The 17,945-nt window shown below is 34.2% G+C and overlaps 1 protein-coding gene across 5 annotated transcripts in view; it reads right to left on the bottom strand.

Moving 5' to 3' along the window:
• The window catches only part of PHF14 (PHD finger protein 14), a 154,274-nt gene that overhangs the window by 88,222 nt on the left and 48,107 nt on the right, over positions 1 to 17,945 (bottom strand). For 4 of the 5 annotated variants that reach the window (XM_006085020.3, XM_006085019.3, XM_006085018.3 and 1 more), the window contains exons 15-16: positions 3,322 to 3,372; positions 3,074 to 3,195 (exon numbers count right to left, since the gene is read on the bottom strand). In XM_006085020.3, the coding sequence (XP_006085082.1) occupies positions 3,074 to 3,195; positions 3,322 to 3,372 (173 nt within the window). Of the gene's footprint in view, positions 1 to 1,240; positions 1,361 to 3,073; positions 3,196 to 3,321; positions 3,373 to 17,945 lie in introns of those variants that run through there. The other variant, XM_014452446.2, reaches the window with a different exon arrangement.

Below are 17,945 nucleotides of genomic sequence, written 5' to 3'. Positions count from 1 at the left end.
TGGTGTAAAACCATCTTCTCTTTAAGATCTTGACAATGTTTACATTTCCCATGTCTAATGGAAATAGTTCAATCTAATCACTTCAGAAGAATGAGGTTCAACAAACTCAATTTTTTGTCCCACATATTCTAGAAATAATTATATACAAAAACAGAACATGCACATTCTCTGAAAGGTAAAAAAAAAATTAAGCATTTATTATTACTGGAACATATTTAACAAATGGAACCTTTATTTCAGAATCCACATATATGTGTATCCTTTGTATTACTAAATTATATCACTGCTGCACTATTTTATATGGAAAGAATTTACTATCACTGAGCAATTATTAACAGTCCCTAATACAGCAGAATGTGATTTTTACCATGTACAACAATAAAGGGAAAAACTCAGACACAGAAATTGCCATAAGAAGACCTGAGGAAAGCTAAAGAGGCAAACAATAACAGTTGGAACCTACTATTACAACTGACTGATAAACTGAATGCAATTCCCCAGTAATAGAAAAAATTATACATGTAAATTGACATATACATATATACAAAGAACCGAAAAAGCAAGCAAAATAATTAAGAAGGAATTTTTATATAGCCTGAATTACATAGAGAAGTGTGGTTTCAAAATCATAGCTGCTAAACAGCAGGTTCTAGTGAGTCATATTTGCTTGTTCAAAGAAACTTGGGAAATAAATGTGGTGTATTCAATAAGAGATTATTAATTAAATTATGACCCAAGAAGTTTAATTTTATGAGAACCTAATAGACATATATATATAAGTATAATGTAATCCTAACCAAGCACTGAAATACATCCTTAGAGAAAATAAAGTCTTAAAATTAATGTTGCAAAAAAAATTTCATGTGTACATAATATTAAGATGCAACTTAATCATAAATGTGTGGACTTTTTAGGGAATTTGTAAACAATGATGGTGCCAGTTACAAAACAAAAGAGATGTTAAGGGAAATGGCAGATATTAGCTTATAAGATTACCTTTTTAAACCTATTAAATTCTACATGAATTGTAATTCTTCTTGAACTCAAGAGCAATAGTGCTTAAACTGAATGTGTATTTTTTTATTTTCATTTTATGGAGCAACCACATTATAACCATAAAACATTTTATGGCATTGCTTTATATCCAGTTTATTTTGTTCTCAAATACATTATATATAATATTTATAAAACTTTTTAAGTCCTCTTCATTATCTCTTTAAATCCTTTGAAGAAAATCTGTGATGTTATCTTCTTAACAAGGTAAAACCATGGAAGAGGGCTTGTATACCGTCATTTCTATAGTAACAAAAATATCTTTATCTTCTAAGAAGTCTTTCACAGAATCCCAGACACTGGCATGCTATAATAATGCAATTAGGAATGAAAACTTTATAACAGAAACTAATTAAATAAGTGAGATGAAAGACTAATATTACTCAAAAAATTATCAAGAATACAAGAAAAATGGTACCTATTTTTTAATACAACTAAAATATGTGTTAAAGAGCTCTTATTATAAAGTAGTTTTTTAAATAAAAGTTGTATTTATTTCCTGGATTATTTTTTTTTCAAATACATGATCAAATAAGTAAATAAAAACCTGGTAAAAATGTATAGGTCTTATAGTAAAAAGGCCTAAACCTACTAGTTAAAAATAAATAAGAGAATAGATATTCCTATAGGTTCAATTAATTAAAAAGGAGATAACCAGTTCTCCAAATTGATCATGCACAACAATGCCATCCTCACCCCAAGGAAATTTCCCCTACAGTGAATTTTGTCCACTATATAAGATTGTTTTTATGGTTTTTTTCCCTCCTTTTGTTTATTCATTTTTGTTATTTTATTGTTTCATGCACTCCATCATGTTATGCTTTGCTTGGAATTTTTTTTTAATAAATTAGAAAATTACATTGTGGTCAGAATTATTCATGGGTATCTTCTATCATTAGAACTACATTATCCTAAATTTAAATGAGTTTAACCTCAAGGAGAGCTCTCACGACATTCAAGAAACACTGGCCACATGTTACAGACTTCCTGGACTTTGTTGAAGCACTTTCTATTTTTTCACTAAAATTTTAATTTTCCCCTAATCTTCCTCAATTATAGTATAAAAAACTCATAAATTCCAAACTTCTTGCTTTTATATGAGGAATTAAAACAAATAAAAATTATAATTTTAATGACAAATAAATGACATCATTTGGAAGCAAATATTTAAAATCGTATAATAGAACTAATACACGTGTTATCAACTTACTGCTTTTGAAACTTTTAATTTCTGGGCCCTCATGTAATTTAATAGGGGTTTTTATGAAAGACAATTTTGCAAGAAATCAGAAGGGGTTCCCTTGACATACTAAAAGATTATTTATGTCACTGTCTTTTGAAAAGGTGATAACTCTTTTAAATGAGGTTTCCTTAGTTCACCCACCCACTTCTCCATCTCACCAAAGGCTTTGAGCAATTCCTTCATCTCAGAAAAAGAAGCAAACGGCTAAATTTAGAAGTGTCTGGACCATCAGGAATAGCAGTATCAGCTGAGATTCCTGATTAGCATTATGTCTGCTAAAAAAAAGGTACCAAAACAAAACAAACAACAAAACAAAACAAAACAAAAAAACAAAGTAAGATCTATCTAGGCCATCTTTTCACCTTTCTTTATTTCACAAGAGAGAAGCATTCAACACATTTGTTTTGGTAAACAGTAAAGAACTACTGATGGAGCTCTTATCTATAAAAAGTATCTCTACCTTATCATTATTGCTAATAAAGTTTAAGTTCTGTAACATGCTAAGAGAACTTAGTAATTTCAGTATTTAATGAGATAAAACAATCTTAGTACAAACTCTTTCTGTGGCCTCTATAAGCAGAGTATTGTCAACTTCTCTTGTGTTCAAAATTCAGATTATCGCTCCTAATCACATCTAGCTCCAGAGAATATCCAATGTGTGGTAGGTTTTATAAAAGGTCCTGCACTGTGCTTTTCCTCCTCATTATATCTGTGATGAGAAAATGATGAAAATGCAGCCTTAATCCCCTAAAGACAAAGTCTCAGAATTCAACTTACCTGACAAGATTTTCATTGTCTCCAGTTCCCTTGCAAGTTGCACATTCAGTTCGTAAATCTTCAGCCTTGGGCTTCTTCTGTAACACAGACTGCCTCTGTCTTCTCTCTCTAGGAACTCTCTCCTGCCATCCCAGGAGAACAAAACAAAACATAAAACAAAATCAGGGAACGAGGAAAGCAGAAATAATTTTTAGCAAAAAAGTTTTTCAAAGTTTAGACTGTCCAAAAAATGCTTAACTTATTCCAACCTCATGTTTTTCTTCATCAGGAATGAAGCTTCGTTTCCGTCCTCTGGTTCTCTAAAAAAATGAAAAAGAAATCCACAAAAATATCTAATGTTTAATTAATGATAAAAACAGTTTTCTCTGTTAAACGTTACCACTTAGGTTAAGCACTTAGAAAATTAGTATTTCTAAGTAATGCTGTATAGCTCTATTGCACTATTTATGTCTCATGGAAAAAAAAACATGAAAAATTAAACAATAAAGAGTGCTATACTTTTAAATAGCACAAGTATCTGAGAGGAAAACAAAGTTATCCAAAATTAGTTTGAATATTTTTTAAATAATTCATATACAATTATGATTTATGCAGAAAATTTAAATTTTCATGTTATACGACTTCTACAGCTGAAATGCTAAACCTAGACTCATACTACATCAACTGTATGCCCGTGTATGTGGGTATGCATGCATGTTTGTGCAAAAAAATAATCAATTTTAAAAAAATATTTATTTCTTTATTGATTTCAGAGAGGAAGGGAAAGGGAGAGAGAGATAGAAAGATCAATGATGAGAGAGAATCATTGATCGGCTGCCTCCTGCATGCCCCCTACTGGTGACCGAGCCCACAACCCGGGCATGTGCCCTTGGCCGGAATCAAACCCAGGACCCTTCAGTCCACAGGCCGAAGCTCTATCCACTGAGCCAAACCAGCTAGGGCAATAATCAGTTTTTTTAAAAGTGGGAGGAAAAGATCTCAGATGTCCCCAAATTCTAGTTAAAATAAAACTAAGCAAAATATGATATAAATGACTTATTTTAAATTCATTTAATATGTATTTCAGAACACATTTACCATTTGAAAGACAATATCCAAAGGTTTAAGAGTAATAAAGTATGAACTACAGAAGTATTTACAGCCGATATGTTAAAAATCTCCACCCACATAGCACAGCCTCTGTAGACCTACAATTCCATGTGCAGATCACTGCTCTTCAGAGAATGGAAGAGAAAGGCGGCACCACTCCCACAAATTACATTCCCAGATTATGGTTACCAAATAATTCTAAAAAGAATTGCTATTCAACATAATACATTGATGTTTTCCTAAAGTACTGTCATTTCAATTCATAATACTGAGTCCCTTGTTATTGTAATACCATGGCTCATTGCATACTATTTAATCTGCCTTTAGATAACCAATACTTGACTGGACTAGTCATTTAAAATAAGTAAATTTATAAACTATGTATTCATTTACATTTGTACTGCCAATTAGTACGTTTTAATCACATTATGTAGGGAATTAGGAAGAAAAAGTAAGACTGTATCAAGAAAAGTCTTTAAATGCAGACCCTACATCTATTCTTAATCCCAAAGAACAGTACTGAGCATTGCTCCTCAAAATACCATTCATGGCTCATAAGCACTGGCCTTCCCTAGGACCTTGTGGAAATGTAGAATCCTAATTCTTACTACACACTGAATTGAAATTTGCCTTTTAACAAGATCCCCAAGTAAGCCACACTCACATTAAAGTTTGAGAATATTAGCGCAAAAGAGTCCCTAATATTGACAACATTTATCTAAGTTCTAACTCAAACTTTATGTCTATCTCTTTACATATCCATCTTTCCCTTCTGTGACATGCCTATCCTTTATGCTTCAATTTCTGTCCTCCAACACAGTTCATCTCCAAACTGGTAAGGTCATGTAATACTCATCTTTCTAAACCCAATTAAACTTAATAAGATATGTATTACAAAGTCTGAATAAATTTGTTGGAATAAAATAAATAAGTGGTTGGATTGAAACTCATAAATGATTATGCTAGAAAATATAAATGATAAAATATTGTCAAAAGGGCAAATTATTGCCCAGCTGGCATGGCTTAGTGATTGATCATCAACCTATAAACCAAGAGGTCACAGTTTGATTCTAGGTCAGGGCACATGCCTGGTTGCTGGCTCGATCTCCAGGGTGGGATGTGCAGGAGGAAGCCAATCAATGATTCTCTCTCATCACTGATATCTCTCTCTCTCTCTCTCTCTCTCCCTTCCCCTCCTTCCCTCCCTCCCTTTCTCCCTTCCCTCCCTCCCTTTCTCCCTCTCTGAAATAAATTTTTAAAAAGGATAAACTATTGTTTCCTTCTCTAATAAGCTATTTTCTCAATTTGCATAATTTTTGCATATAAGGTATTTCAATTAAGGTGACCAGAATAACCAATATCAAAGGGAAAATATTCAAATTACTCAGTTTACTAGTAGTTCTATAAACATGTCAGAATGCTCACAACGCCTTCACACACTGCCATATTTCTCTTCTTTTAATCCAACTTTTAGGTAATGAAATAGCAAATGAATCATTTAGTTTTTGAATCACCTAATCAGTGAAATGATTTTTGAAATATATAGGTGAAAGCTCCAAGTTCACGTTTTCAATTCTTTAGAAGACATACAATTATTTACAATTTATAATTAATACTTTAAATCTTCAAGCATCTGGAATGACTCCATCAATTCAAAGTTTTTCATACTCATACTGCAATTAGTATCAAAAGGCACAATAATGCCAATAAATGATCATAACAAATGATGGCATAATTACACCTCTCTATATTTTTAACTTCCTTCTTATATAAATATGCATATATTTAATTAAATGCTATTTTTAAAATGAGTAAGTGTATTTATAAGTATCCAAAACAGTTATTTTAAATTAAGTGCACTTATTACTAAATAGTAATCATTGCTGTATTCCTGTAGTAATTTTAAATAACTAACCATAAGCAACATAAACAATTTCTAGTCAGAAAAATACTGTAAGAATATGAAATGACATTGTCTTAGAGCTTTGAAAAAGCAGTCCAGGGAAGTGACTTGATGATCACATAGCTGATAATTAACAAAGGTAAACTTCCAATCCAGGTGTCTCAACTCCCAATTCAGTAATTTTTCTTGCATGCCAAATCCAAATTAATAAATTTAATCCCAAATAGAGATAAGCAAAATTATCATGAGAAAAGAAATATCTAACTCTCACTTGAATACTTAAGCTGTAACATCATAATGCCTACATGAATTCTTATGTTTCGAAACAAGTAAGTTAGAGAATTGTACCCAATAGAGAGAAGACCTCAATATCTCAAATTAACACTGTATTCTACCCAATTTGCTATCCTACACAGTATAGTGACTACCATGATCCATTACCAAAGTAAATTATAGCAAGCTTCTTCAGCATTTATCACATCACTAATATTCACAAAGAAAAAAATATAAGGTGATTTAATCCAAACACAACTCTTGACAATACCAACTCCTCCAAGAAAATGCTGAGAGCTATTGGTTTCTTTCTAGTTTCAATGAAATAGTCACGACAAGTCATAATTGCCTATGATCACAACAGAACATATCTTACACATGGTGCCCCTGAATGAATTAGAAGATGTAAGGGGAGTGAAAAAGTGGGAGAAATTATGCAAAAAAGTAAAAAGAAAGAAAAACAAAAACATGTTCGGCTCATCCAACAAATTTCAATTATCAAAGAACTTGCCCCATCTTAGATGTATAGATGTATTCAAAACCAGGTGGCAATTTTATGATATACATTGAGGCTGACACTATTTTAGAAACCAAATAAAGCAGACACATTACCTAGAAGTTCCAAATGATCAACTGAAGGTTCAATTCCAAATTGTGGTTCTTTTTGCAATTATTAAGCTATTAAAAGCAAATGGAAAGTTTGAAACTCACTCCAAATCTTGACACATTATTATTATTATTATTTTTGGTTTGTCATATTTTAAGAACTTTATTTGCCTAAAGAACTATTCAACCCGAGCTGCTTAGATCACCTGGCTCTTTATCTGTGTATAGTACATTTACTTGAAAACAGGAGGTGATAAAAACATCCACCAAGAGAATGAAATGGTATTAGAAAATAATAAAATATTTTAGTAGCTTATTCACCTGAAACAAATAATTAAATGTTTCAATAACTCCATTTGGACTAGAAGACATGTAACAAATTTAAATTAATTCTTTAGAACAGGGGTTATTTTAATTTGCAATTGTTTGATGCATGATGATTTTCCCAAGGTTAGAATGATTCATTTGACAAGTGGACTAACTTTAAAGCTAGAAGACAGTATCTCCATATCTTCATCTTTAATATCATAGGATGGGTTTTACGCACTCATGTGCAGTTTTCTCTGTACTTAACAATTTACCTTTTTTATGATAAATCAACATTTACACAAACAACAGTTAATAAGTAAGCCATGAGCCAGGCTGGTATGGCTCACTGGTTGAGCGTCCATCTATGAACCAGGAGGAGGTATTGGTTCGATTCCCAGTCAGGGCACATGCCCAGGTTATAGGCTTGATCCCCAGTATGGGGTATACAGGAGGCAGCAGATCAATGATTCTCTATCATCATTGATGTTTCTATCTCTCCCTCTTCCTTCCTCTCTCTGAAATCAATAAAAATATATTATAAATAAACTATGATGTAGCCAGATAAAACATAAGGAATGACTTGCTATGTAATTTATATATATAAATTCTTATTCTTGAGCAAAATTTCAAATTCAATGTTAATTAGGACAAGTAAATCAAACCTTGAAAACCTCTGTAAAGCCAAATATCTTCAGATTTATACTAAGGAATAAATGCCAGTAGCTATCTGGCAGCTGTTCAAAATGCTTCTATATAAATTATATATATATATATGTGTGTGTGTGTGTGTGTGTGTATACCAGTATATGTATACATACACATATATAAAGTTTACATATATATTCTAAAAAATAAGTATGTTTTCCAATTATAGAACATATTGAAAACAATCATACATTATATAAAACTCATGAAATATGCAATAGAAAAATGTTAGTTACATTTATAAATCAGGTTGAATAAAGTGCCATCTGTTTCTGTTGGCTGCTGGCATCCAACACATGGAGTAGTGAGCACTGAAAGTGAGTGTTTTCCCTTCTTATCCATTGGCTGTAGGGTTTATTTTTATCTATTTTGATTTATATTAACAGGGTTAGGAAAATATGTGGAAGAAGCAAAAGAAAATCATGACCAGTTGGGTTAACACTATAAATTAAAATAACTACAAACCTAAAAATATAAAATAAAATATACGTTTTATATAATAGGTAGTCCTGTAAAACCCTTCTCACAGATAATGGTATATTCAAAATAAATAAAATCCTAAAGCTTTGCCTATTCTTTATTCCATACTCTTGGAAATAAAGAAAAATGATGGATTTCCAAGAGGCAAAAAACACAGTAGAAGCTTTTGGGTTCCAAATAAGATTCCTTAAAACCCACAGTGAATCTCTTCCAAGTGAGCCAAAGTGAGTTAAGTATGGTCCAGTTCCACCACAAAAATTGTGACAGGATTTCTTCTAAGGATGAAAGACAGAGGTTATATAATCTGTTTAATGTCTCAACAGTCACCTTGAGTCTCACAATCGACTCAATAATAACTGATATGTGAAGCCTCCAAATAAAACTTTCTTCACAGAACTATAATAATTTAATTAAAACAGTATAAAATAGTAAGTAAATTAAGAAAAGAACACAATACATAGTAACCTTTAGTCATTTCAGTAGGGATGAATCCGTCAAAAAATTGTATGTATAATTAAGTTAAATTTAAAAAAATATATAATAAACATATTCCAGATTTTCAAATTCTGAGGACTTAAGCTCTAACTTTGTTAAATAGGATGCCCCTTTGCATCTGTACAACTAATTTAACAACAAATGTAGTAAGAGTAGATTCTAGGATATTTGATTCTCAAGTGAAGACTGCCATTTGGAACAGGTTAATGACTTACAGTGTTAAGTAAGATGAAAAAGAGATTCAAGTCTATTTCCAAAAAAATGATCTATAAGAAAAAGTACATCTTGAAAAACAACATGGTTTCAGTCAAAGCTGCTAAAAAATATTTTGACTTTTTAGTGTATTTATTTTCCAAAAAAAGGATATATACAAAACAAGAGACAAAATATCTAAGACAGGAAGATCTGACAACTTCAAAGACAGCAGAAGATGATGCATGTGTGTAAAAGACTATGGAAAGATAGGTCCCAATAAGTCCTTTGGCACTTGTATAAAAGATGAAAAGTTACCACATGACACAGAATGCAAAGAAAATGAAAAGAAAACCTGAAAGCTTTCAAGTTACATTAAAGTTGTTAGAAAATATGCCCAAAAGTACAAACATCAATTTTAAAGTAACTTCAAAGGGGACATGTGTAAGCTAATTTGTATTTTCTTCAAAAGTAATTTACTTGCCTAAAAGCGAGTGAAAAGCTTCCAAATAAAAAATACAGAGAAAATGTCTAAATAATGGGTACTTAATCGGAAGTATCCCAGACTGCCTTTACAGTAATTCTCTAGTTTTACCAATGAAATATGATTAACATACAAGAAGAAAGGGACCAATTTCCTCCTAACGATAAAGGGCTAGAAAAAAAGAGTCTTCCACAGCACAGTGGCTTCAAATGCATAGCCATGGTGGAAGACAGAAGAATTTATTTGTGAAATACTAAGTACCTGCTGTGAACCAAACCTTGTGGTAGTTCATGGATACAGAGTGGTAAACAGGACAGCTCCTGTCCATGGAGTTTCAGGTTTATGAGTCTACACAGATACCAAACAAATAATTACATGAATAATTACTTATAAATATCATAAATACAACTAAGGTGAAATAAAAAAATAAAATACTGCTCAGATCTTTCAAAATCACAATAAAAATTGTTCTTAAATTTAAGAATCAAATTTTAATACCCTTCATAATGATATAAAATTCTACATTCGTCTTAAAGATGGATATAGAAAAAATACCTAATAAATAAATCTCAAAGGTACACATTTCAGTGTGATGCTGACAACCTCAATGAGTTTGGATTAGCAAGAGTATAAAAGAATCAAGAATGGTAGCAAAAGCATTATTAAAATGACTATACAGAGGATCCATATAAAATACTAGAATTTTAAGTGATAGCAGAAGGTACCGGGGTAAATAGGTTGCTGGGTAACTATGAGAACAAAGATGGCTATTGGACTAGAAATGTAAAGAAGGCCCCAAAACATCCTGAGCTTAAAGGAATCTTGATTTTTATCAAGATTATTTAACATACACCTTAAAATTAAAAAAATTTATTTCATCTAATCTTCTCTACCCAATGCAGAAAACCCTTCCAAAAATATCCCTTATAGTCATATAGCTTTAACTATTCCAAAGAACAAACAGCATGTTCCACTATAAGATAGTTCTAATTGTAGGGCCCACTTTTACGGTCTGAATTTATCCTAGCATTCATGTAAAAAAGATGGGCTGCCTCCTGCATGCTCCCTACAGAGGATCGAGCCTAAAACCCAGGCCTGTGCCCTAACTGGGAATTTAACCAGCAACCCTTTGGTGTAGGCACCCAACCAACTGAGACACACAAGCCAGGGCTAAATTATTAAGATTTAATCCCATGAACGTCTTCAAAATTTTGCCAACATAGTAATGTGAAAGGCTGATGCCATCAAAATGCCTATTATAAAAAAGTTGTAAGAAAGATGGCTACAGGTTCAAAATTTTTACACTAAATTTTATGCTAAAGTTTCCAATGCTTTTACAAGTGTCTGGCTTGCTGTTACTTTAAAAATTTCATCTTACTAATACCCATGCTATGGGCAACAATAACAGTCAACTATTAATCTTTGTGGCTCACCTCAATCTTCTGTCTGTCTTCTTCTATTTCAGTACAATCATGTTACCCATTAGGGAATTTAACTATATCTCTCATATGGACACTGTACTTTCTAATTTACATTACATTTACTTGACAGTCAACTTCCTATTTCCTAGAAGGCATATAACATGTCTTCATTTTGGTATTCTATTCATCATCTGTTGCACAGTGCCTTACATTATTATAGTTCCTCAACAGAAATATGTTTTAAAAAATTAACTTGATCATGGTTCAAGAGTAGGACAAGCAGTCACAAGCAAAGATTACAGAGTATATATATAATGACCTGGATTTTCAAGCATCCAATTTTTACTACTTAACATAAAGAACTATTATTCAGCCCTATCTGGTTTGGCTCAGTGGATGGAGCACTGGACTGCGGACTGGAAGCTCCCGGGTTCAATTCTGGTTAAGGGCACATGCTCGGGTTGCGGGCTCGATCCCCAGTAGGGGGCGTGCAGGAGGCAGCCGATCAATGATTCTCTCTCATCATTGATGTTTCTATCTCTCTCTCCCTCTTCCTTCCTCTCTGAATCAATACAAATATATTAAAAAATTAATGAGGGAAAAATCCTCAGGTGAGGATTTAAAAAAAAATCTGCTAAAAAAATAAATAGGCAAGCCACAGACTATGAAAATCTTTGCAAAGCATATATTTGCTAAAAGATTTGTATCTAGGGTATATAAAGAACTCTCAAAACTCAACAAGAAATAAACAATCCAATTTAAAAATAAAAGAACTATTATTCACCTCAGGAATAAATATGACCAAAGCACTCAGACAAAAGATAATTGCCTACAATTTTGACAATTGTGAAGAAAACATAATATAAATCCATGTTTCTATCTATTATAAACAAAAGTTCACCTTCAAGTACTATCTTCCCTTTACTGGACTCTGAAGGTTTATCAAAGAAGACAAAATACACTAACGATCAAATCAGTGAAGCTAAGAATTATGTTGCATGCATCAGAAGTCATGATCTACCCTCTAAGTACTGTGAGATAAAGCTGAAAATTTGCAAAATCAAAGTAAATGAAATAACTGTAAAACTGCTGCGACTTCCAAAGATGTGAAATATAAAACAATTAAGTATTAAAACTAGAATATTATAAAATCATAAAATGGACTATGTGATACTAGACAGTGAATGCTTCACAGTTCAGGTAAACAGCAACGACAAGATCAATGGGGTTACAGAGTTGTTTTGGCTGAATGCCAAAGAAACAACCTGGAAAGGTAGAAGGAAAAATACAGTACTTGAAACTAGTGGAATGGAAGTACTATAATAAAAATTCATAGTTGAAAGATGAGAATCACATAACATTTTAATAATTTCAAGAAAAAGTTTTTCTTAATCCAAGTAATATATGAAGCATGGCAGTGATTTTCAACTTTTTCCATCTCATGGCACACATAAACTAGTTACTAAAATTCTGTGGCACGCCAAAAATTACACTTTTTGCCAATCTGACAAAAGAAATAAGTGTAATTGTGACTCATTCACACTGCATGGCTATTGTTGTATTGGCTGCTGTCATTTTTTATTTGACAATCTAAGGGAAAAGAGGTCAGGGCCCCTGACTAAATAGTCAGGTATTGCATGTTCGAAAAATTCTTGTGGCACACTGGTTGAAAATCGCTGAAGTATGGTGATCTTATATTTGAAGGTGGGCTACGTATATAAATTAATTCACTGTCCTATAAAAGCTCTCATGCGGGAGAAGAAAAGCAATTGTCCCAGTACAAAAGAAGTTGAATTGTATTATGATAAATGAGATTCTAGTCCCAAAGACTAAACATTTTCATTTCTATAATAAATGAAAAATGTATAAAAAATTATCCCCAGTTGTTATCAATAGCTATCAATGCAGAAGTTAAAACTACTAGTTTTCTCCAGAATGTATAATTAGACATATGAAATTTATTATTTTATAAAGTGATATTACTATATCAACTGATGTAGATTCAAAGTATCAGCTCAACCACTAAAAATAAATTATACCAAAGCCAATTTTTTAAATAAACACTGGCAACTGATGGCAGAAGTTATAGGAATTGTGAAAGAATTGCTTAATGCAGTCAAAATAAAAGGGACTCTCTCTGCCAAAGTCTCTAATGAGAAAAGTCCTAAACTCATTTGTGTAGCTTCTATAAATAGAGGAAGAGTGAAAGAAAGTCACTGGGGTAACAGAAGCTGACGTACCATCTATCACAAGAACCTTTATTTTTAAAGATTTTTTACTTCATTCATGTTACTCCCTTTTAATTAACTTTTTTTAAGAAGAAAAATGAGGGAGAGAAAACCTGGGATTCAGTCATAACTGAATGGCAAACATTGTGAAGGCTCAGCTGGAAGGATATTCAGCAAGCTAGGAAAGGAGTGAACCCTCTCTCCATTTTAAATACAGCCGGGCCAGAAAAAGCCCAGGTTCGCTTCCTTTGGCTTACACTCAGGTAACATCCTCTTGCTATTTCTTCACTCTTCAATTCACTGTCTGCATTCATGCTGTCAGTGATTCATTTAACCACTTTATCAAGAACTCACTGCTTGCCATGCACAATGCTCAGAGCTGGGACAGTATGGATAAAAAAGACAATATTGCAGTCCTCAAAGAGGAAAGAGAAGGGGCGGCAGAAAGGAGTCTGCAAATGTCACTATTCAGAGCACCTACCCATGTGACAAGCAAGCACTACGTTAGCGACTGCTGAAAACAGAAGTTCGGTACTAGGCTAGATTGCCTGTGGTCAGTCTGGCACACATCCATCTCCACCACGACCACAGCCACCTTACTTACTCTGAGGCTGGAAATCTCATTTCCTGGAACTCCCTTCCTTGTATAGTCCCATGTCAGTAACCTCAGATTTGAAACAGAGATGGAAAGTGAAGGTCACTTTTCTCGGGAGGTCCTGGGACTCTGCTGCTTGGCTTTTTCAGCTGCTGCAGCCTGTGGACCTTTCCATTAACTTCCACATCACAGTCCTGGCCGGCTTTGCTGACTTCCCCACAAATTCATTTTCCACCAGCTCACCAGGGCTCTTCAGGCTGAGATCTTCACTGTCAAGTTCTCTGACCTAATGCCAGCTCCCACCACTTGCTCCATGCTTCAGGATAAATATTTCATCGACGATTTCTCTGATGTTCAGCAGAGCTCCCCCAACCTATGGTGACAGTTTTCTTAACATCATTAGCCCTTAATTCTCCACAATGACTTTTCATTTTCCTGACCAAACCCTTAGTCACTAAGCTGCTGGAAGTGTGCGGAGCCTCGGATTCTGGCCCAGGAGAAGAGCTAGTCATTTTATCTAGAAAGGCAGCACAATAAAGTAGTTAAAACTAAGTTTGACTTATGACTTAGAAGCTGCATGTTTTTAGGCAGTTAGTTATTTAAACTCTGCCTCAGTTCCTCAGCTATAAGGAACTGATATTAGTAACTACTTCATGGGGTAGTTATGACAAATGGATTCATACTAAATAACAGATAAAGGTAAATAAAATATGCTTTTCATACTTATCCTTCTTTAGACTCAGTCCTCCTATTTGTATCCAGTAATAAAAATAGAGAATAATGGGTACTGAAATACTGGAGATGGGGTACTTGCGAGCCAATCTAAGAAAATGATATAGAGTCATATCTCCAGAGCAGGGAACAATATGTGAAAAAGTTTCTGAAACCAGATCATTCCTCTTTTACTTATTAATATTTGAATATTTCTATTTCTTTAATTATTCCCACACTACTTTTCCATATGGCTCATTGATTATTTCTTTCTTATTTTTTTGACAAATATACCAACAAAAATATCAGATCATCAAAGTTCAAAATATGTGCCCTTGTATTAACTGCAGATTTGAAGCATGTGAATTTGGGTTGGGAGAGGGGAATGCTCACAGGAAACTCAAAGGAGATTTCATTGTGTTTTAAATTTTTTACAACTAAAAATTATTCACACATTACTTTTATAGTAAAAACTTAATTTAATAATAAACTGCCAAAAATTGGCAATTAATTATTAATGCCAAATAATTAAATATAATATTAAAATATGATCAGAGATTATCTCCATGTTTGTATAAGAAGGGTATTTTCTGCCCTGGCTGGTGTTGCTCAGTGGTTGGAATACAGACCCATACGCCGAGGGGTCAAGGGCACGTATCTGGGTTGCAGGTTCAATCCCAGACCCTGGTCAGGGCATGTGCAGGAAGCAACCAACCGATATGTCTTTTTTGCATCGATGTTTTTTATCTCTCTCTCTCCCCTTCACTTCCTCTTTACCAAGCTCTCAAAAAAATCTAAGGAAAAAATATCCTCAGATGAGGATTAACAAAAAAAAAGGAAAGATATTTTCTGAAAGTATAGTATTTTCATTTTTACCCTTAGAAATAGGTCTTTTAACCCATTATTTTTAAACATCTAATCTTTAGTGATATAATTTTTTTCAAGTGGCTTTTCTGACTAATCTTTTTATCACCTTCAAGTGGAAAAAAATTTAAGAGAAAAATGTAATTCTGGGACTACTCACTTTGAAGAGCACCTACATCTTATGGAATTGGATGTCTCAAAATATATTGTATTCATTCAGGTTTCTATAAATCCTTATTAAGGAAACCAGAGTAAAATGAAATGAAAATGGACTTTCCTCAGTATCCAAATAATAAAAATATAGTAAGGCTTACTGTAGTCTATTCCCCATTGTACTCTCTGGCCATGATAAATGGAACCTGCCTGTCAGCAGGAAAAAGTGGATGCCATTCTTCTAATAGCAGCCTTGGTTGGCACAAAGGAGGCACTGGAGCACAAAGATTGACTCTGTGGACCCATCTCTCTTAACAATGATCAAAACACGTGATCAAATAAAAAAGATGTTCGTTGCTTAATCAAAAAGCTGAGATTCAATAAGCTAAATGTTTTAGATAAATCTGGAGTGACTACTTAGGAAAAAAAAAATAGGACAGAAAACCATGAACTTTTTCAATTTCACTCAATACAAAAGCACACACTCTTTTTTTCCCCCACAGCAGGTTTCACAGTATTCACAATTTCGAGGAAGCAAAAGCAAACCAACATAGAACAACAGAAAAAACATCTACTTGTGGCTCATCTATATGCATGCTGTCAGTGTACTTATTGATTTGCTGCTTCTAAATGTTTTCTTTTCTTTTTGTCTGATTTTTTTTAATGTCAGATTCCTCAAGGTAGAATACCTTCAAGCATTTTGTTAACTTCCACACTATTGCACTAAGATTGACAGGAGTGATGCTGATGCTCTTGAGCAAGCTTGAAAAGGAAAACTGCTCACACTCAATTAAGAGTACAAAGAAAAAGAGTGTTGAATCTATATTTAATGTGAATGAACTCAGTTATATGAGACAGTAAGTTGACATGTGCCTGCATTCCCATGACACTATGCTGTGGAAATACACGTGAACATTCTGCTGTCAGATTAGAACACCACATTCCCTACTATGCTACATAATAACCAAATATTTTACAACTCTATTTGTACCTCACCTAAATGCTCTATAGACCTCAGTAAAGATGCGTTCTTAATCAGGCTATCTGGATCCTATTTCTATTTGCTTACTATCTATAAGATCACAGGTAAATTACTCAGGCTTTCTGTTCCTTAGTATGATTTTGAGTAAAATTGAGGTTATAATAGTTAAATACTAACTTATTTTTTAAAAGGGAATAGAACAAGGAACCAAGATGGTGGCATAGGTAAATGCTTATATTGGCCGCCTCCCACAACCACATCAAAACTACAACTAAAATAGAAAACAACCATCATTCAGAACCGCCTGAACACTGGCTGAATGGAGGTCCTACAACCAGAGAAGTAAACAAGAAAGCACATTGAGACTGGTAGGAGGCATGGAGGCGCAGAACGGGCTGGTCCGGCACCCAAGTGTGTTGTTTTTTTAATCTGGAGGGAGATCGTCCCTGTGGAGGCCGCCTGTGAGAAACAAGAGGTCCCAGCCCCACACCAGACCCCCAGCTCAGGTTTCCAGAGCTGGGAAGAGAAGTCCCCATAACTTCTGGCCTTAAAAACCAGCAGGGATTGTGGCTCAGTGACACAGAGGATGCTGGAATCCCAGGTGTCCCTCTTAAAGGGCCAGTGCACAAACTTACACAGTCCAGCTTCTTCCAAGCTCCAGCGCAGGGGACCCAGACACACCCTGGGAGGAACTGGATTGTCTGGCACCTGGGCAGGAACTCAGGGGCAGCTTTATCCCATATGGAGGTGCTTGCAAGGGCCATTGTTCCTGAGCTAGGACCTCCCCTCTCCCAGGGTTGACTGGCAGCCATAACAGCCTGGAACACACTATTTGTTCAGACCTGGGGATTCCCTGAGACCCCACCCCATCTAATTTGCAGACCGCCAAGCTATTTGTAGCTGCTTTTCCTATGAATGGCTTGTCCTGGCTCAGGCTTCAGACTTTGCTGAAATCTCTCAAACAAGCTGCAGCTGGTGACAGCATGTCCCAAACCTATCAATAAAGACCCAAGACCCAGCACTAGCACCAGCCTGCTTGCATCAGAGCTGGGCCTGGCCTCCTGGACAGCAACTCTCCCACTGTAGTTGCAGCTGGTTATCACAGCCAATTTGCCTAGAGGTCAACTCCTCCCCAAGATGCCAACAGCAATCCAGGCTCAACTACAGAACAGTGAGCGCAGCCACAGGTCACCTACCGCACAGGCCGCTCTACCAATTCCAGGAAACAGTGTTCTACCTCATACATAGAAACAAACACAGGGGAGCAACCAAATTATATAAATATATATATATATTTATAATATATATTATATATAAATAGATGTTCAATGTCATTAGCATTGAGGGAAATGCAAAATAGAGCAATGATATACCATTTTATA

Source organism: Myotis lucifugus, unplaced genomic scaffold (genome assembly GCF_000147115.1).
Source record: "Myotis lucifugus unplaced genomic scaffold, Myoluc2.0 scaffold_15, whole genome shotgun sequence".
NCBI lineage: Eukaryota > Metazoa > Chordata > Mammalia > Chiroptera > Vespertilionidae > Myotis > Myotis lucifugus.
This window is presented reverse-complemented; position numbering and strand designations above follow the sequence as displayed.